Raw genomic sequence first — 22117 nt, 5'->3', positions numbered from 1 at the left:
ACATCGCTGCAGTCTTGAGTCAGCGAGGTTGTAAGCTACATTATGTTGATTCAGTCTGTGATAACAGGACACTTGACGCACCGTGTGAAGCCTTGTGCACGATGGCTCAACAATATGAAGGCCAAAGTTATTGGGAAGCGTTTTTTGCAGTCCTTTTTACTTTAACTGTTTGTGACTTTATGATTGTGCAATTTGTGGTAGAACGAGAAAAGTGTGCTTAAAACGTTAAAACAAAATGCAAATGGTTGTTTGATGCAGTCCAGTTGATAATAAAAAAAAACTAAAATGTTAAACCTGGTACTAGTGTACCAACAACTGGGAAACAAATCAGTATCAGGGGAGCTGACAGTGAAGAAGATGATTAGAGTCTTGTACATGGTGATCCTGTTCAGACCTGACACAAAAATGCATCCTAAAAATCCATCTACAAGTGGCCAACACTAATACAAGGTATAGGAATATAAGGTATAGGCATATTTGAATACAGATTAGGATCCAATAGATCAGAACACATGTGAAGGTGGTCTGGGGCACTTGTCTCAACTTTTACTTGGTAGTCTGAACAAATTGTCACGATAAAGCTCTTTATCATCTCAATGTCCATGTCTTTTGCAGATCTTTTTTTTATATCGTTCATATCTGTTATTGATAAAGTTTGGTTATGCTTAAGTGGTTAAAATTAACACGTTTGGTAATTGCAAACTAAAATGACATGTTTAATTGCATTTAAGGCTTGAAGGTCAGATCTGATCATTCAAGCTGCATTTGGATACACAGACAGATGCCATTTAGGTTTTTTTTTTTTGGTGATTATTTTAGATTTTTTATTGTTCTAGTATTAAAAATGTTCTGTACTTTAGCAACAGCTGTCAGCTGCAGCACATGTAAAGAATGAGCATCCTCACTTTGTTGATTATTTAACTCAATACGTCCCCCTGAGTGAGTTATATAAACTCCACGAAGACAAGATCAAGCAAGCTGATCAAGCATTTACACTGTTAGCCAGATTTCTTAAAAGTTAAAAGCGTGTAATCTAGTTTCTCTGTTGATAAACCTAACCACTGATTACTTATTATAGAAAAATCATCTTGCAAGTTCCACATAGCTCCATAAATGCCAGGCTACTTAGCTTTATTTCTCTCCACGAAAGGCGATCTAGGCTGTGTGATGGTGAGGGGGGTGGAGGCAAGCTGAAGCTTGGATGGAGAGAGAGAAGATGAGGAGAAGGAAAGTAAGGAGGATTAATTGTTCACCCAGGAGACAGAGATAACATCAGATGTTTAAAAGCTGCCACAACTAATCCTGTCATTTCTTGGACTAGAATAATGAATACGGAGAAATGATATCTGCTGGAGAACTGGAAACTGAGCTTATCTGTATGCCTCTACCGAGCACATATTTGTGATTACTAAATGGTCGACAGATTACGGTATATTTCTTCTTGCAGGATGTAATTTTCTAGAGTAAATGTAATAAAACATGCTTTTATTAGATACAATGTTGCCAGGCTTTTACATATTTCTGCCACAAATCATTGTAACTTTATTTTTTATATGAATAATTACAAACACAATTGAAACATATACAAGAGTTAAAATGAATTTCACATATGTAAATTACTACAATAAACTATATATAAACATAAATATATAAACTGTAAAAGGAAAAAAAAAACAGATCTGCCACATAAGCATATTATGGGTTTGACGAGTATCTGCCTATAGGAAAGCATTGCATTAATAAGGAAGAAATACCATCTAACTGAAAAACCACTGAATAATAAGAAAAAGCAAAGTTGCAGTTTGGATGGTGTGAATTTAGTCATTTTTCGCCTAAAAGTTTGTTTAACAGTAAAGTCTCCGGGCCTAAATGTCAGAATGATAAAGGTCATAAAATCATTTGGTAGAGAAACTATCTCAAGCAAGTCTAACATCTCCAAGTTCATTCCACTCTGTAATGAATGCAAAACAAAATAATTGCAAACCAGTGGCATCCCTGAAGGTGAGACTAAAGCATATGGCATTTTTTCAAAAGGGTCTGCAGCAACACATAAAATAATTGTTCAAACCATCCGTATGGTCTGTTAAACCTCCGGAGACTCGACTCCTGATATTCTTTGCATTCGAGTCCAATTTTCTACCAAACTCTCCCTTCTTTCTCTTCCATCCAAATAGTTCTCTTTTCCTCTGTGACATACACCTGCCTTTCTTTCCATCTTTCCTTCCACCTTTTTGCTCCCGCAGCTCTCCCCCTCCTCTACTGTCATATCTGTCATGGACGTTCAGTCGCTGCTGTTGCTCTAGGCTTCAAATTTAATTTGGTTCCAATCTGCTGTAATTGCTTTGAGAGACGGCCGTGTCTGCATGTTTTTCCTCTCTTATGCCTGTTGGAATACTGGATGGGGTTCATGTGCAAGTGTCTGTTTCTACGTGCGTGCACATGGATGGATCCAACAAAAGGTGTGTACTCAAGTGTGCGCGTGTGTAAATCCTGAACAATTGACTGGCCGCACGCTGTCAGCGATACACTTTGTCAAACACCACTGGCTGTCACTGGGTTCTCTGGCATTTCGACGATGGTCTTGTCAAACAGAGACACCACGCATGTTCTGTTTATAGGAGCAAAGACAGAGGGAGGGACCGAAGTAAATCTGCAAGAAATGTATCTATGGTAACTTACCATGGTCTTTTTGCTGAATTACAACTGTTCTCACAAGCCCTGAATATCAACTGCTTTCATTAAATTAATCAGCAATCTTCAAACGGAAAGTCCAGAAAAGTGCTCTGCTGCCTCATTTCCTCTTCTGATATTGCCTTTTTCCTTATGACACAATTTTATCTCGACCACGTTTAAGATCAATTTGGTTTTTGAAGACTTTAGCAAAAAATAAACAAACAAAAAAACATCTGACATATCACATATCCACTTAAAAAATGTATCAGTTTGCTGTTTCAAAAGAACAGGAAGTACCCATGTGTGTGTACCTGATAGGAAGTTGATTATCGAGGGCTTTTTTTGATTCCATTGCATAGAAAACACACACATTCTGTGTGGTGTTTGTTCAAGGTTTATAATGTGGGCAGTTCAGACGTAAAGTCTCTTTGCTCATGTACTGTGTCTGCATAACCATGCTTACTTTTCATTCAAGATGTTGAGTGTTCTCACTTTATATGTATTAGGTGTCTTTTCTTAAAATGAGACACAAATTGCAGATGGTTGACCTATGGAGCTTGAATCCACAAGCAACAGGACTGCTCTGCTATTGTATTTATCACTCAGCTCTAATCAAGGACACATTTTCTCCCATCTTGATGCTGTAAAGAGGAGGTAGACAAAACAATTACGCTGTCCTTGCAGTCATACAGTCTTAAAAGATGCACTTCCTAAGAGTCCCTGAAGTGGGATGTTGAATATTTGTATTTATCACAAGCTCCAGACAGTGGATGTGAATTTTTTCTTCTGATTCATGTTTTGGGCTGCAGCAGAGGGATGACAACATTGTATTTATTATTTTTTTAATGTTACTTAAAGGGTTGTTTTCTCTGTGTTAAGCTCTTATTTTTCAATGTGTCTATGCCAGTGACTTCAGGAACTGCTGTGCATGCTTGTAACACCGTCAAACCATGGATCATTCTTTTAATTCACCAGACAATTGTATGTCACTGAACTGATCATGGCATGACCGTGCCAACACTCTGCCCTGCCTGTACTTCGACCCTGAGCACCCTGCTAGCTTGCTGCATGCAGGGTTATACCTGCTAGGAGACAAGGATGTAGGCGAGCTTGGTGGTTAAACATCTGGGTCTTTTAAATGTATGCTACATGTGGATACAGTGACTCCATGTATGCATAAGATTAAAAACTGTTTGTAGGATTTGTCCCACAGGAGTTTCAATTGTGGCTTAGCAGTTGTAGTTGCTGTAGTGAAAATTAAAGATCTCAATAATGATTTCACATTTGTGTGATGTAGGCTACAATGAAAGTACAATTATATTTAGCTGCATTCTTTGCTCTAATGAATGCCACTTACCACTACCTAGACTGGAAGACCTTCATAGCTCTTAGTGCCTTAGGAGAGCCAACACCCTCCTGAAGGACTCATCCCACCTGGGACATTTCCTGTTTGACCCACTGCCGTTGGGCAGACGGTACAGGGCCATCAGAACCAGAACAAATAGACTAAGAACTATTTTATTTCAATATGTGGCCCTGTGATGTGGCAACCAGGGTGAACCCCTGCCTCTCATCTGTAATGAGCTGGGATAGGCTCCAGCAGACCCCCATGACCCTGCACAGGATAAAATGGGAATAGAAAATGGATGGATGGATGGATGGATGGATGGATGGATGGATGGATGGATGGATGGATGAATATTTTCTTTCCAACTGCTGTCAGAACCATAAATGCCTCATCACGGCAATAAGTGCAATATTTTTTTTTATACATTGTCCTTTTTGTTATTTATATTGTTTACATTGTAACAAGTGCAATACACTGTTTTTTCTTTTTTTAAATACAGTCCTATTGTTTTTTTATATTGCCTTTTTTGTAAATGCATTTTAGAGTTATGTTTTTATATGTCAGCACTGAAAGGCCTGCACCTTACTTTCATTGTACTCGTTGCAATGACAATAAAGAAATCGGAATCTGCATCTTAACTACTTTCAGTTGATACAAATAGTACCCAAATAACACATTATTCTGAGGCCAGATTCCAACATCCTTTGAGATATGCTTAAAATTGTAAAATATTCTTTCCAGGTAAGTGTCTTTCCTGCTGCTTTTGAGACTGGTGTGATTGAACTCCATCTGACGAAAAAACACTTAGATACCTCACTAACAATAACACACCAACTAGTTTGGATTCTACCATATTCAAGTAAAATGTTATGTTTTGAAAACCTATAAAGTCTGAAAATAATATTGCTCTGCCTTCAAAACCAAAAACGGAGCGAGCAGTTATGAGTATTGTGAATGACCTCTTTTGCACTATGGATATGATGATATTGCCTGTAATAAGCTGGGATAGGCTCCAGCCTTGACCAAGTATATGACTTAGCGGGTATATGAATGAATGAATAAGTACATAGCTAAAATGAATTATGGAGTTCCACAGGGGTCAGTTTTAGGTGCTGCACTTTTAAATCTTCATATCCCCATCAGCATGTCCATGTTGGTGCCATCTGGATTAAAATTGGACTACTTTGGGCACAAAGTGGGCTTGAGTCCATCATGGATTCAGTACTATGCCTATGTGGGCCAAATATGTTGAGCCCACGAGGTATACAGTGGGACTAAATGGGCATGGAATAAGAAAGGGGCCAATTCTGGGGGTCCCATGTAGATTTCCACTCAGAGTTAAAATGGGCAAACACAGCTAGGGCCACCAGTGCAGTGGAATCTGCAGAAAAACTAATGTCTGACCTATTTTGCAGCCCACTCATGGGGCTCAAATAAATACTTGCCTGTGGGCAAATATGCTGCTTCTCATCAGGTGACATGACACCAATGTCCACTGTTACGCAGATGACACACATCTTTACATCGTTGTGTCTCCTGACAATACAATAAAAAATGATACCCTTTTCATTTAATTTAAGAAATTAAGCCATGCATGGCAGGAGATTCTCCACAATTCAAACATAGGAAAAGCCTCAAAACTGTATTAATCATGGTACTAAATCTCGGTGGCAGAAACTTAGTGTCAAACTATAAGTGTTAGTTCTCACCAGAACAAGATAACGACCTTGAGTGATTATTCACTTCAATTTAGGTTTTGAACTTTTACGGTACAAATTAAACATCAAAGGCATTTTATCATCTGAAGGACATTGCTAAAGTTTGACTGTTTCTCTTAAGCCAGTGCAGACCCGCTGTAACACAATTTGTGTACCGCCTGTAATGTTATTATCCCGGTTTCTGGCCGCCACAAGAAAAGCATGCCTCAGCTACCACTATCAAAACCTGCAGCCCAAAAGACCAGTAAGATAGTGTATATTTCACTGCTTTTAAGGACTTTGCTTTGGTTGTCTGTCTGCTAATTTTGAGGTTCTTCTGCATTATCTTGGTCTGACCTAATTTTCCAGAGTCCTTTTATCCTACAAAACATCTAGAACTCTCAGGTTTCCAGGAAGAGACCTTTTGATTTTACCCAGTGTTAAGATTAAAACCCCTCATAAGGTATACAGTACATTTCTTACTAAGATACATGAGACCTACCGTAAGACCTGAGGGGGAAAGAGTGTTGTTGTTTTTAAAATCAAGCTCAAGACCTACCTTTTTGGTCTTATTTTTAACTGATTCTTATTTATTAATTGTTTATTTATCAATGATTCTTATTTTATTATAATACTAACATTTTAAAATAGACTGAGTACAGAGGAGCTTCTGATCAAGGTGAATTATTTTCAGTTAAGCTCTGAAGATCCATGATGCAAGAGTTTAGCTGCTGCAGAGCTCTGCTGTATTGTTCAAAAGTGGAGACAGCTGCCTTTTTATTCTCAGTCATCTTCGCAGAAGCCTCAGCACAATGCTGGTAATCTGTTGTGGAAATATGCTGTTTCTTGGTCGGTGCAGAGTGTAGAAAAGCTGGTGTTTGATATTGTAAAGCTGGTGAGTTGCTGCTACTGTGGGTAGGTGACAGCTTGCATCCTCCAGATCCAGCCTTTATGGAAACACCAAAGTGGAGTTGAGAATGTACTACCACGAGTAAATGCAAAAGAAAGTGCTAACATTTCTGTTGTGGTGAGGGAAGATTATGGGATAGAAACAAAGGCAGGGATTATCTGAGTACACGCTACAATAGCACTACACGCACAGCGCTTGCAAACAGCACTGCCACGGGGTGCTTTGAATCTCAGAACAAAGAGATGGTCTCCCACCCATCCATGCACATCCTCTGTTAGAGTTAGCTAATAAGGACTACAATACCCAGCTGCAAGCAGTAACCCAACCAGGGACATGGAATTTAGGGTAATTATTTCGCCTCATTATGGACTTTTACATTGTTTGTTCAATTTGTAGAGGAGCAATTATTCTTATTATAAATATCTTCCGAGCAGTTCAATGTGTTTTGATCTTCAGATGGACATTCCACTTAGAGGCATGTATAATTCAATTCAAATTCAAATCAGAAATAGTTTATTAGTCCCCAAAGAGAAATTAATTAATTCATACGTCAAGCAATAAAAATCTGTCATCATTTTTCAAGATTCTTCCCATTTCATTCTTTGAAACTGATAAGCTCTGTGAAGTCAGTTAAACCATTTTGAAGTTGGCTTGTAACTATGTTGGTGGAATTAATATGGCATGAGAGGAGGGAGAAAAAAATTCTGGGCAGTAAACTGAGACAGATTGAGAGAAATGGAGTACAGCATATGATGGCAGGATAAAACAGGCAAGCAAATAGGGCAGCTAAAGGGATGGTGCCGGGGAATGGTGGCGGTGAAGGTGCGAAGTGAAGTGAAAGTGAGTTTATCTGTGATGTTTTAAAATTCTGGAGTGGAGAGTCCCTCCATCTGTTATTGTGGGACGGTTCTGTCTCAGTGATTTCTATGATTGGCCTTAATCCCAGCCGAGTGGAGAAGACAGAATGAAGAGCTTAAAGCTGACTGCTCTCCCTCTGACAGGCTCCACTGGCTGCTGCTGGAGCGCTGGTGTTCTCTGTCTGCTGCCCCCTAATGGAGTAACTGTGGCAAGACATTATAGCGCTCTGCACTACTACAGCCCTTTGCCACGACAGAGTAGTCGATTTTGAAGCGTAAAAAATAAATAAATATATATATATATATATATATATATATATATATATATTACACAATGTATAATGTCAACTACTGTATAAGACAGTTCCACCCAAATTTTAACTAATCTTAGATTGTAAATCAGAATCAGAATCAGAATCAGAATCATCTTTATTGGCCAGGTTCGAACATTGTCCAACAAGGAATTTGACTCCGGTAGTTTCGCTCTCTATGGTCTTAAAGGTAAACAATAAACAAATAAACAATAGACAAATGTGGAATTTCTATGTATAAAAATTATAAACATTTTAAGGTGCAGCAGTTTGAGGTAGTGAGAATAATTATGACCTATTTACAATTTCTACAGACAAGAATTATGCAAAAGTACAAGATAAAAAATTAAAAATTTTACAAAAGAAATGAAAATAAAAAAGTGAGAGGTGCAGCAGAGTGAGGCAACATGAATATTAAAGAGGGGTGCTGGATGATTTATTTATATTTTGATGATTTATTTTTTATATTGCACGTGATTGGTTACTCTGAGACTTGTTATTTGTGAGAGTTCATCAGAGCAAACGCTTCCGGGAAGAAACTGTCCCTGTGTCTTGAAGTTCTGGCGCACAAAGCTCTGTAGCGCCGTCCGTAAATGATAATTATCGAAATTATCAGACATTGTTTGCCATGTCTGGGCCATAAAACACATACTATAACTCAAGTTAGGTGTAGTTCATGAGCTAATTTGGACCAAATAACAGTGGCCAGTGCTGTAATTGAGCCACAAGTCCAAAAGTATCTCAAAGTAGGTATCATATTTGAGATATTTTGCTATTTGGGATATTGTGATCATACAAGTATTAATACATTTGGGAAAAATTGGGTTTCTTGTTACTATGTCAGGTTATTTTTCAAAATTGTGAGAAGAACTCTTATGAAAAATACATATTTTTTCAAAGATCAGAGTGTCTCGCCTTTGTGATTGTTCACAGCAGCCAATCATAGCAAAAATTATGAAGGCATTTTCTTGCTGCATTAGTCTCTCTGAGAAGGTTAAGTGACCCCAGCGGAGTCATTTCACAGTATTTTCTTCCCCAAGGTGACTCAAGCATTCCCAGAAACCATGCAAAGGGGGTTCATTTGGAACATGTTGAGTGCCATATTCAAAGCTGCAATTAAAGCGGCCTCGTGTTTTCTCGAGTACACTCTCACTCAAACACCCACGCCGTAAGGCTGTTTTGAAGAGTCCCTGCAGATCACACAGACGACAATGTAGTGTGTCGAGTGCCCTTTAAGTTAATGCTCAGTGAAAGGGCCTAACAGGCTGCTGCAATAACACAGGCAGCCCAGTGACGACTTGGCGCTCACCACGCCGTGACGCCACCCATCCCTGGCATGCTGTCATTCTCTTAGACATAACATAACTTTGACTGACTAAATTGCTCCGCTCTGGAACAGAGCAAACTGCACAGCCATGAATATCAAAGATCCTAATCGTCTCATGCTTAGGTTTCATTATTTAAATGTTTTCGCCCCCCTGCTGGTTTCTTGCTCACAGAGCAAGAGGATGTCAGCAAAAAAGACAGAAAACGTTTGGGGGCTTTTCCTTAGTTACTGTATTTAATAGTAAGGAATCAGGACTTTTTGGGAGCAAGATTCCTTGAAAGTGGGGACATATCTGACTTGCAGCCTGTTCTCCATGCTTACTGGACACAGCATAGTCCATCGTGTGTTTGAGTCGGCAGATCATGTGGTGGAACTTCATGTACCACTATCCATTAATTACAGAGTTGTGTGTATAGCTCTTGACCTTGCCTAGGGCGGCGTGACAAATCAGCCAACATATGATTCATTTTGTGTCAAAGTTTCTATAGAAAATAGCATTAGAGCTTTATGTTCCTGTTGTCAACTCCTGGTGTATTTGGGCCTATATCCCTTAGTGTTATATTCTGTGTTGTGTGGGCCTATGTTGAGCTTATCTCTGCTGTTCTGTGCTGATCTCACTATGCTCATCCAGTGCTTTAAGCTGCTTGGGTTCCAGCCACCAGCATAGATGATATATCCCTGCCCCCCTCCTTCCCACATTGCTCACTCTGATTCATTGGCTGTTTGTCTTGCCAATCCATCCGAGCCAACACAGTAGAGGGAAAAACACATGAAGATACATGGCTGTTTTGGAACAGCAGGACTGCATTAAGCTGCTTTGGAAGAAACAGGGTCTCGGAGACATGGCGGCCTAACAGGTAAAGAGGTAGGAAGAATACCTGGACAGAAACAGCTGGAGAAACATAGCACTGAAAATGAATGTGTTGGCGGCTCAGTGGGGAACAGATGGATTTTCAAAAGGGACAAAGCAGTGATTCTTACTGACAGATTAAATCCTGAGAAAAAGGCTGCGCTATAAAGAGATGAAAGGGTTTCTAGATTATAGATAATGGGTGGATAGTCCTGAAAAACAGCACACTTGCACTAGAAAATATGTAATAAGTCTATTTGTACACATATAAATATAGTGTAGTAATAAAGATGCAGATATTACTTTTTTTATATATCTATGCAACCCTAACCATTAAAGATGTAAATCAAAGGTTTCATCATGATAGGATAATACATCAGTTAACTGGATAATGATCAAAAACATCAACATCAAAAAAATCTGCCACAATACGATTTTTATTTGAACAAATTCATGAGTTATCATCTGATATGAAACAATATTATGTTGAGTGAACACAGCCACTTCCATTCAAGTCGCCTCGGCTAAAACTAGCGACTAAAAAGTAATTCCACATCTACACAGTTAAATGACAAAGGAGATGTTTCTTTTATCAACATGTATGAGAAAAAGCCCTCGTGAAAATATGTATTGATGGCGATCACATGTACTGACGTCCGACTGATATTAATCATTCAATCATCACAGGATCATTCATCACTGTATCGACGTAGATCGTTGGATCGTTACACCTCTATTAACCATGTACTAACCACAACTGACAGCAAAGCAGGAAAAGGAAAAATGTCGGCTATATTGGGTCGGATAAGGCTCTGACTCAGTTCCTGGGTGTGATGGTTCACAGTATATCATCTTTCATCCTGTCCTGCCACCTTACAACAACTTATAGTTCTGCAAAAACATATTAGTGACAGTTTAGCAGAATGAAAAAGCCATTGGCTTGTTACAATTCGCATTGAAAAACATAGCCATGATTGTTTTAAAGCCTATAGTCATTAGACAGTTTTAAAAGGTAAACTTAGACCTGTAATTGTTTTAAAATCCAGAAATAGTAGTAATTTCACTGTTATTGAATCTTCAATGTGTAAATGTTACAGTTTGGGTAACTGTTATTAGTTGGATTTGTGCCTTTTATCTTACATCCTCCTAAAGAATGAATAATGATGAATAAACTTTATAATAATTGTTGTGACAAAGTTAAATTACATGATTGATAAATATAGTGTTGACAGTTTAACAGAGATAGCTTCAGTACCGCTGCGTTTTGCTTATAAGTAAAGATGACCCTATTCAACAAAAAGCCACACAATGACTGTCTTTTTTAATGGGCTCCTTCGTGATCATTTCAGTGAGCTAATTGGAGCCTTATTTCATTGTTTCAGGTGCCTATTATCTCATTAGGAAATGAATTCACCGTTATCATTGTTATTCAAGGCTCATTCAGGTGGTTCAAATCACAATGCAGATACATGAGAGCACAGACGACTTGACATGATCCCCATCTGCTATTGTTATGTGCCACAAATTAGGTTAGTCCCATCATTTTGTATACATACTTTGAACTGTTATACTACACTAATGTGTATGCAACATAAAGCAGAGTTTGACAGTGTGTGCTTGTATTTGCATTGAAATTAGGTGCTATTGTCTCTTCTGTGTAGCTGTAAGTAGGAGCGTTTGCACAGATGCAGTGGGTGGGGCTCTTAATAGAAATAGGACAGCTTCTATTATAATGACAGTTTATGTCTTGAGTGTTTTTTGTAGATAAAAGACCTCCCTTGGTAGAAGGAGTGGGCTCTTTCAGTGTGGCTGCACAAATGAATGAGCTCAAACGATAGCAGGGTTTCAGTAATTTCAGCCTTGGGAATCCACGGGCAAACAATCTGGGACCAAAATATGATCGCCCCCTAGAGGCCTGGGAAAACCTACTTACCGTGGCCCAAGCCAGAGGGAGGCCGGAAAGACGAGGACATTTACAGCCCTGCCATGTTTTTCACCCACACAACTACATTTAGCAGCTCTATGAAGTAACTTCTTCGGGTTTGTGCCAAAGTAACCCTAGACAAGTCCCTGGGTAGTGGGGCTTGATAATGGTACACTTGATAGTGTTGAAAATATCATTAGATATGGATAGTTCCAGAAATACTGAAAAAAATATGTGGATCATTAGCTAAAATATTATTGAGTTATGCTTCTATACTGAAGACGTTCAAAACACAGACTATCAATTTTAATAAGAGGAAATTTCGGTCCAATTTGGATGAATACAGCTTTTTAATACGTGAAACCATTTTTTTAAAAAGATCAAATGTGAAAGCTTACATGTAAGCTGTTTCTTGGACAGTTGTAAGCTTTTCTTTTATTATCCCGTAATTTATTAAAAGTTGATTAAGTGTATAATTTTCTTTTTTGAGGTTGTTGTTGTTAACCCACAACTTGCAATTAAAACTGCTCTCAAAGAGAACAGAATTGCAAAAGCAGAACAAATCTATCCGACAAATAACAAGTGGCCAAATAAAAGGTTTTAAAAACATTGGTGGATCCTTTTGTTGGTAAAGAAAAACATTTTCACAACACCCAACCAGATGGGCAACACTCTCCAGGAGGCTGATATATTATTATCCAAGTTTATTCAAAAGAAGAAAAATAACCTTGTAATGTCACACTAGTTGTACAACAGCATTTATTTGATCTGTGTTACAGTGATAGAAATATACAAAGTATAGAGAAGGCTTGGAAGGACTCGTGATTTGATGCGTCATCATCATCATCATTGTTAGCATGTGTAAAACAGAGAGGCGGTAAGATGGCATAAGTCTCATTTGACTCTGAGTCAGGTATGTTTATTGAAGATGTTATAAAAGATAGAAGCAATGCAGTAAAGTCTGACATTTAAATTAATACACTGTTTTATTGTCATTCAGGCAAATGCAGAAAAGTACTTTTCTTATACAAAAAATATAGGGATAAATATATATCTTGATAAAAATATGAAACATTTTGGGTTGTAAAGAAGGGGTGTACATTGCAGTCGCACTGCCATTTATGTAAAACCCAAACAATCAATGTGCATTTTACTTGCTGACAACACAACCAAAAGCCTCGATGCACAAACACACCTGCTCCTCTGCAGGTCTGGCAACCCAGAGAAGGAAAACCATTGTTTCCTGATTTCCCGTCTGTCCCAGACATAAAGTCAGTAGCTGCAAAGAAATCATTCTAAATGTTTAAAAAGATAAATTGTGTTTATAATTGTTTTATTTGTCAAATTAAAGTTAAACCTTTTAAATGAAAGCTGAGTCTGCACCAAAATTTACATTTTATTTAAATTTTATTTATTTAAATTTAAATTTAAATTGTAAATTTCTTGACCTTATATGCTGCTTCAGAACAACATACCAGAAAGAAATGTCACACCTACCATGTCATACAGTATATTATCCTCATAACCCTTTATATGGCAGTCAATAAATAAATACATTTCAAATCTAGAGGGTTACTCGAGAATATTAAGGACCTCTATTAACATTGTAACTTTTTTTTTTTTTTTTTTTTAATAATCATAGTATGTAGTTCTACTGAAGTTACCAAATATGGGCACTCGTCCTGTAAAGGGTTAATGTGCCCTTTGTTTATGTACAATAGTTCTGCTTTTAGAGAGTGTAAAATAATAATAATTAAAAATATGTGGTTCAAAGGAAACTTTAAGTGAGGCATTCTGTATTATGCAATTTTTTTGTAACTTGACAAGTTTCCTGGGATTTTAAATTAACATTCAAATAAAGAGAAATGGTACAACAGCTCCTTTTTCAGTCATGTATACAGCTGTGTTCACAAAAGCTGGTTTTTAGTGTGAAAAGTCAACCACTCAGCTCCACTTTGATCTTCTAAGGATCGGACCTCTTTTGCGATCTTTCACACAAATTTGGGTAGCTCATCATCTTCTGTATTATGGGATGTCGGGGGGAAATAATGATGAAAATGTTGAATAGTACTACTCTGACTTAGGTCATAGAACCCTGAAAATCAGAACAGATCCCTAAATGATATGCAGACTTAAGTGGTCCCGAACAAGATGACAGGGTTTTTTCTTGGAAAAACATGCTGAGAAAAAAAAGTCCACAGTAAATACCAACAGGTTGGTCAGAAGCTAGTGTTTTAATGTGAACATGACATATTTTTTGCAAATATGTAGATATGGTAAACAACACTTTGAATCTTAAACTATATATTGTGAATGTGACAAGTTATAGAGCTAATTTTCCCATCTGTAGACGATTAGACAAATTATGCCGTCATAAAGGGAAAACTGCAAACAGCCATATCCTGCAATGTCATGTCCAAGTAAGCTTTTTACAAGACAACATACACCAGGTATCTCCATTCTGGTTACTATCACTGTTGTCCTGCCTGTTTTTCTGTATTTCCCTTTGTCTTTCTTTCAAAAAAAGTGGGAAAAAAAAGCATAAATCAGTGAATGCTAATACACGCTGTTGTTTTTGTGTCTTCTTGTAGAAACTGGCCCGGGAAGCTGAGCAGCTTCAGAAGGAGCACGAGTGGCAAGATGGTGTGACGGTAAAGTATGATACCCATTTCTCTCCCCCCCTTCGCAGGATGGAACCTCCCCCGCCCCCCAAAAAAAACACATTAATATATCTTTCCAACACAAACCCGTTCCTGTCCATTTTCAACTTCCCCTCAATTCAGCAGTTTTATTTGTAAGCCTTCAATGACAATGTGATCAGCATCACAGAGACCCTGCGACAATGAGTGCAAAACTGAAACATTAAGAAGACTATCTAAGAAACATTAATACACTATCACTAGAATTGCTTAGTTTACGAGGTTATTGTTATCTAATAGATTTGGTGTGTGTTTTGGTATTTACTTAGAGCATAACAATCTGATCTTTGCATTCTCTTAAAAATGACCTTTAAAACGTCGGTATCGGCTCTTGTAATCTTAAAAAGGAAAAATGGTAACGCTCTGGCATGTGTGAGCATCAGATTTGTTCACCTCATGGAAACCTTAGATGCATGCCTGCTTGTCGCAATCTCTTGTTCCAGGTTAGTTGGACCAAATCGTATTTAATCCTGTCACCTGGGCTCTGGTGTTCCCTTCACGATTAAAGTAAAGGGTGCTATCATACCCTTATCTAAATACGGTAAATAGAGGAAAACGAACAGTCTTGGAACCCTACTGAAACTTAAGTCTACTTAAGGAGTAAATATGAGCTTTAAAGGCCAGGCGATTAACTATTTTTACACTAATAATAATATGTTTGTTAGTATTTTGGTTGAATAAGTGATTGAAAATACACCGTTTTAAGAGGATTGAAAGTTTTTTTTGTTCAAATATGTGGATACTTGGTTCTTTCCTCACGACTTAACGTATAAATATATACACAACTGACATATGCACATTCCCCTCTGTCATATCCTCTCTCTCCAGGGAGACAAGCTCACCGTCATGGTACACTTCTCTCAAATGGATTTTTAACCCCATGCCTCCTGGGGGATATTTGAGAAAAGGCTTTAACTGATTTAAAGCGAATAATTATTAGCCCTACTTCCTCTCAAAGTCCATTTTTATTCATGGCTGCTTACACTCTGAAGCTGTAGTCTTGTGGTGGCTGGACCGGATTCCTCCCCTCTTAACCTGCTGGCTCGAGGGAGGGAGGTTGATGCCTGCGCCTCCAAGCCCTGTCCTGTTGCACCTCGGTTGGGTGCATGGCAGGAAGTGAAGCCTGGGTGACAGTCACCGCCCCCAACACATATGCTCATAAGTAGCTGCATCCAATATGGCGTCAAGTGGAAAAGCCGGCGTTCACTTTGATCTACTTCCTTTTTTTGTCCCACTGTTTCTGGTTTTTCTCTCTTTTTGTCCGATCCTTAGCTTCATTGTCACTCCCCCTCTACCACATTCATAGACACATTTCTTATCTGTGCGTGCGTTTAATCAGGCATGAAAACAGTTGGAATACACCATATTGTTGCAAATACAGCAAATGAATCCAAATAGTTCTCCTCTATTAATAATGTATTAAGGTGATTTCATTTGCCTTTATAATTAGTCCAGGTAATGAATCTCAGCAGGAGCAACTGTGAAACCATTAAGGAAATATCAAAAGAGGTAGTGGTGGGTGGTAGGGGGTGGGGGGGAATATTTGGTGGGGTGGTTAGATATGCCACATTCCTGCAAAAGATTATTCCTGTTTGTAGATTTTGCACTCTCCTAATTTCTTTTTGGCTGAACAGTCTGCTGACTGACACTCTAATTAGATTAGGGCTTCGTGCTCTTTGGGCATATTAGGAGAAATGTGTTGCATCTTAAACTAGCGGGTGGAGCAATCTGTCAAATGGAGAAAAAAGATTTTTGTGCATGACAGACAGTGCATTTTGACTGCTGTGCGTGTGTGTTTAGAAAATCATCCGCGGTAGATTGTGATTGTCGGTTAGTTCTTTTTTTTTTTGGTATGGGTTTATTAATGGGTGGTTCTGTACCTGGTCCATCCCATCTGCTTACCTCGAAAACGGGTGACATCATAGACACTCAATGACACGCCTGTTCCTCCTAGCGTCTGCTGTCGCAGCTGTTACTGCAGCAGTGGGAAGATCTCACTCTTTCCGTCATTTTTCCCCCTCACGCACACATACAAGCTTGCTCCTGATCTAACTGCAGCGCAAGTTGTCTGACCATCCTGACCCCCTGGACATTATTGATGTGAAAATGTTTATTACGGCAACTGTTGAGATGGTCGTTCAGGGTTTTGAATCCATTGGAATGAAATCATGTGTGAAATAGACATTAAAGTGTTGGATTGCAGCGGATTTCTCAAGGTCAGGTGTGCATCCTTCTGTGACATGCGACTGCCGTGTTAGAGTCAGAGTCATCCCAAGGTCATCTCAGTTCTGCTTTGTGAGTCTCAAAATTACAAAGAGCAAGCAACCTTAAACCAAATATTGCAAATCTTCTTTGTATTGTTAGATAGAAACTGTCAACCAAATGGCCTAGAAACCTCAAAACCCCATAAAGAGCATCCACATGGAAATACTTTTTTGTTTTTCCTTTACAAAATCAAATATTGGAACAATCCTGAGTCTTGCAGCTCTGACTAGTGCTGAGCATCCGAGTCTGTAGTTTTCGGGGGCGATGTAATTTATATTGGATTCTTCTCTGGAAGCTAAAATGTGTTTCTCTCTGGGATGTAATTAACTTTGTATTTACAAGTTCACAACAGTTGTTAAAAGTGCTAGCAGCTTTTAATGGTTTATACTCAGAACTCTCCCTCGGTGTTGGCGACTTTTAAAGCGACAGTTACAATAGAGTTTTTATGAAGCAGGTTGGTTTAACGGTAATACATTTATGTCCAACCATTTTGATTATAATGGAAACATAGAAAAACATATTCAGTCTCATAAAAGAAAAGCAAATGATACTGGAGTCAAACTAGTCAAACTAGATTCTGTGGCTCCTGATAAAGAAACTCATCCATGTTGTTAATGAATCGGTGACAGTGTTGTACTTCTTTGAACAAACTTGTACAGAATGATTTTTTAAAATCTTTTTATCTTAAAATGACTGCATAACTGTGGATGTTGCTGACATTTGATAAAAATTATTGACCATTTTAAGGCAAAAGAAATCTACAAAATTCTCTACCAGACTAAGTAATCTGGGGCTGCTTACTTGCAAAAATCGGAAAGATATTGAAGTTTTGCTAAAAGCCTGATTTCAGTAGAGTCCAAACTCTAAAATATTATTTAAATTTACTGACTATGTTGTCTTTTGCTCTTTGTAGTTGTCTTTTATTTTTTATTGTTTCTATTGATTTAAATTGATTGACATCAATCTGCCAATAGGACTAGAGAAAAATATCATATATATATACATGTAAATGTTTATTAATATATGTTGTCCCATTTTTAAAAAATAATTAAAATATTGACGCCTTCATTCACTTTCACCACTTGATGATTCAGAAGCGGGTGATGTCCTGAAACCGGACTTCTGCTTCTCTGCCAGTTCTGCGAGCCTCTGCTCCACTAACTTCAGTTACTCGTTTAAACTCTGTTTATAAAGGTGAAATAGAAAGATTAGACCATTTTTAACCAAAGGATCGGCTGTTGGGAAACCCTCCGTTCTGAGGTAGTCGTTTTTCTAAGCCTAGTTGGGGAGACGAAAAGTTTGAATGGAGTTTGACTTACTTCTGGGACAAAACCAAAGACTTTAAATATAAATCAATTTCTATCTCAGAAATGTATTTAGTGATATCAAATAATTTTGAAATGTTTACTTTAACTGATTGCAGTGTTATTATGATTTAATAACCTTTTACATATCAAATACCTGCTTTATTTATGACACTTTATTTTTGAAGTCTCTGTATCTTTTGGGTGTTAAAATGAATTTGGCCATGTGTACTTTAGATCACACATGGATCAATGTTGAACAGCGGTGGTTACGTTTTAAACAGGCGGTAGAAACTTAACTCCACATTTTAATCAGAACAGAATCACATTGTGTAACTTTTTAAATGTTAATATTGATTGAAATTGTGACTTTAAAAATAAGGTTTTTTTTATTGTGTAACAAATGTTGGATTAGATTCAATTGAGGCATTGAGGAAATACTGACTGTAATTGTTCCTGGTTTAAGCTAAAGCTATGTATGTTTGTGCTAATTGAGTGTTATAAAGATGGTAACTGTGTAAATTTAAAGCTCACTATGGTGCTGAATTGGAAGTTGACAGATTCTCTCAAGTTACCATCATTCTGAGACTAATGACATGATCAACCTTCAATTATTAGCTACATTACTGTCAGCAGCTCCTCTCCTATCATGTAGGCCGCTGATGATAACCACTGTCACATAGGTGAAGGGAGGTTGTCGTGAAGTGCTACACATTGGAAGTGAGACACAAGACTGGATGAAAGACAGGATGGAGATTGTGGAGATTGGAGAAAGACATGTCCTTTTATTCAAATTATGATGTGGCAGCTGCTGTATGTTGGAAATGCATTAGCGCTAATAGCTGTGTCATTAGGAGAGAGAGAGAGGGGCACTCTGGTGATGGGTTGCCATGATGAAACCAGGGAGAGGGTGAGGCGGTGAGAGCCACAGATGGAGAGGGAAGCGAGAAAGCAAGTGAGGGAGAGAAGAAGGTATAAGAGATGGAGAAAACGGGAAACAGAGATGGAGCCATCTTCCAGGCCATTTACTGCAATCATCACTCTCTAATCAATCAAGCCTTTCATCATAGAACAACACAGTCTCTCCTTTTCTTTCTCTTCTTCCTGCTCTCCCTCTCTCCTCATCTCTACTCAGCCACCCACTCTCATACATAACACAGTAGTATTCATGTGACCTCTTTTGGTTCTTTGCACTTGAATGTTCAGAACCATCCTTGCACTGAAGCACCCATGACCTTTTAGCATTTCTTCAAATTACCTACTTACATGTATGTATATACATATACATATCGATATACACTAATGTGCATATATATATATATATATATATATATATATATATATATATATATATATATATATATATATATATATATATATATATATATATATATATATATATATACGTATCTGTACTTCGGGAACATCACCTGCCCCTGGAGTCAAACCGTATCCCCTCAGAGATTTAACATGACCTGAAGTGCTGGGAGCAAGAATGGCAAGGCTTTGTTCACTTGACCAAGTTTGGCTCCTTTTGTGAGTCTCTGTTTGACAAAATTGGCCCTTCAGAGAAAACAAGTGAGAATCAATGCAGCAACTCTCGGCCTAGCTCTCAAAGCTACCAGCTCCATTAGCCACAGAATACATTAGTCCTGTGAAGGCTGCCTTGAACACATACAAATTCAGATTCTGTTAAAACAGAAATGAAGGGGTGCAACACTCTCACTCTCTCTATGCTCCCTGCAAGTGAATTTCTTTTTTGACTGTTAGAAAATATATCCCACACTGATTATATCTCTTATTGTATCAACGAACCAATGTCTGGTGTGGTCATTTATTCAGACACATGCTTTGTAGTATTTGTTTTTTTTTCTCTCTACAATTATGTTATTCCCTAGACAAAATGAACCCATCAAATTAACCTATCAAAATGTTCAGTATTTGTTCAGCACTTCAGCAACGTACCGTTCAGCAATGGCTTGTCATTCTCCAAATATCACAGCTCTTGCAATAACGCCGGCCTTTTATTTTAAATTGATGGGTACTGGTTTTCTGTTTTACACACTTACCATTATGTTGTCCTCATGTTACTTTTACTGCATTACTTGAATGTATACATCCCTCCTTTCAAATCAAGCTGCAGTTGATATCAACAACCAAAACTCAAAAAGATCGCTCTGCTGGAATAACCATAACAGAGACAGTCATAGTAAAGCTGTGTGAGTCATTTTTTCAAATGCCTTTTTTCAAATATCGATAAGCATTATGTAATTACAAATAAACTCACAAATTTCATTGGGAGCATTTTTCTAGCCTTATACGGCTTTGCTTAGATGAGCATTTAATGGAAGTCGTAAAAGGATTTCCATCAACGCGCCATATAAAAGAAAGAAAAGATAAATCACGAAGGACTATGTAGAGAGAAATTCAATTTATCTACATGTGAAACAGAGTTTATTACCCATCAAATGTGCCTGATTGTGTGAATACCTCAGCAGCAACTGGAATATGTCTATTGTGCATATAATATGTGTTGTACTCAGGTACATGTGGACTCATTGCTAACAAGGTTTATATTATGCCAATATGAATTTCAACATACACTTTCTGTTTTCCTGGAGCTTCTCCCTGCTTCTTATCATTCCCTGTACTGATGGTTCCTTTCGGTTTCAATTAACTGCTACACTGCCCCCAGCTTTGATCAGACATGTGATTGCCGTGGTGATCCAGCAGTTTGGTAATTTCAGTATCTTGATTGTAGAACACTGTACTTCCTTTGAGTGGTGCTCAAAATGTCCCCTTGTTTTCCGTTTCCCAGTTCTCTCTGATTTCCTTTTCTGCATAACCCCGAATGTTTCGCAACTGTTAAGAATTTATTGAATTAAACTCCAACTGTTTTACCCTCAAAAAAGAGACACTATAAAGTCAAAAAGGGTTATAAATGTAAGTAAATTAGCACCTAATGATAAAAGATGAAATAATCCTTCTGACAGGAGAAGTTTGGCCAACTGTGATGCAGCCTGCTTGCCAGGAGGGAGTACTTGGAAAAGTGAACCCCATGTCTAAATCCTACTGATCGATACCTTTGCCTCACAGGAGATGAGAATCAATAATCAGAGAAATCCAGTGAGCCATGTTGCAGACCTTGATTTTTTCCATTTCACCACATGGCCAACACCCATGAAATGTTAATTTCGTGAGATAGACTGGCTGCTTCTCGGCCCCTCTGCTCAGAGCAGAAGCATGAAAAAAGATGTAAATATGGGTTGGTGAACCTCAAAGATGCTCTTTCTCATATCTGAATATATTGTCAGTTTAAATTAGGAGGTTAATATTTTAAAGTCACGCTTCAAATATTTGGTTATCATTTAATTAATTACTTGACTAAAGACTACTCTTTATCAAAGTTTTCATGGAGCTAAATATGACAATGATTTAGTCTCAAGTGGACCTGAAACACAGATGTTTCATTTCATTATCTGGGCCAAGGACTGCTTGTGAAATATTTTTACATCTGTCAGAGTAATAGATAATGAAAATAGTCTGGCCTTTTGTTTTGTTTTTTCTCTCTTTTTAATGATCTGGGTGTAGTTTGATTGCAAGTACAACATCTCTTGGATTTGGTTTTGTACACACAACCTGTGTACACTCCCTTCATAGATTGTTTTCGACTGATTAAGCGACATGTTTGACTGTCTGTGTTTTTCCTCGCGTTTTGTAAAAATGCCTGAGTAACCACGTTGTCACTTTGTTAGTGGTGAGATGCTCATTATGTTGTATCTGAGGAGAAATATCTGCTACGTAGGTTTTAGATTGCTTGGTGTCTTCTGTCTCTGCTGTCCTGGCTGCCTGTCTGCTAATATCTTCAAATGGGGTTCCCTCTTTCATTTGAATTTCCAAATCATTGTGAAGGACAGAAGGCTTCTGATGGAAATGATTACGGGGTCGAAAA

The 22117-nt window shown here is 38.0% G+C and overlaps 1 protein-coding gene across 5 annotated transcripts in view; it reads left to right on the top strand.

Moving 5' to 3' along the window:
• Nucleotides 1–22117, top strand: part of cacna2d2a (calcium channel, voltage-dependent, alpha 2/delta subunit 2a) — a 175014-nt gene that overhangs the window by 83198 nt on the left and 69699 nt on the right. For all 5 annotated transcript variants that reach the window (XM_061727338.1, XM_061727340.1, XM_061727336.1 and 2 more), the window contains exon 4: nt 14489–14548. In XM_061727338.1, coding sequence (XP_061583322.1) covers nt 14489–14548 — 60 coding nt within the window. The remainder of the gene's footprint in view (nt 1–14488; nt 14549–22117) is intronic.

This window comes from Cololabis saira, chromosome 8 (genome assembly GCF_033807715.1).
Source record: "Cololabis saira isolate AMF1-May2022 chromosome 8, fColSai1.1, whole genome shotgun sequence".
Taxonomy (NCBI): Eukaryota; Metazoa; Chordata; class Actinopteri; order Beloniformes; family Belonidae; genus Cololabis; species Cololabis saira.
Note: the sequence above shows the minus strand (reverse complement) of the source record. Positions and strands in the feature narration are given on the sequence as shown.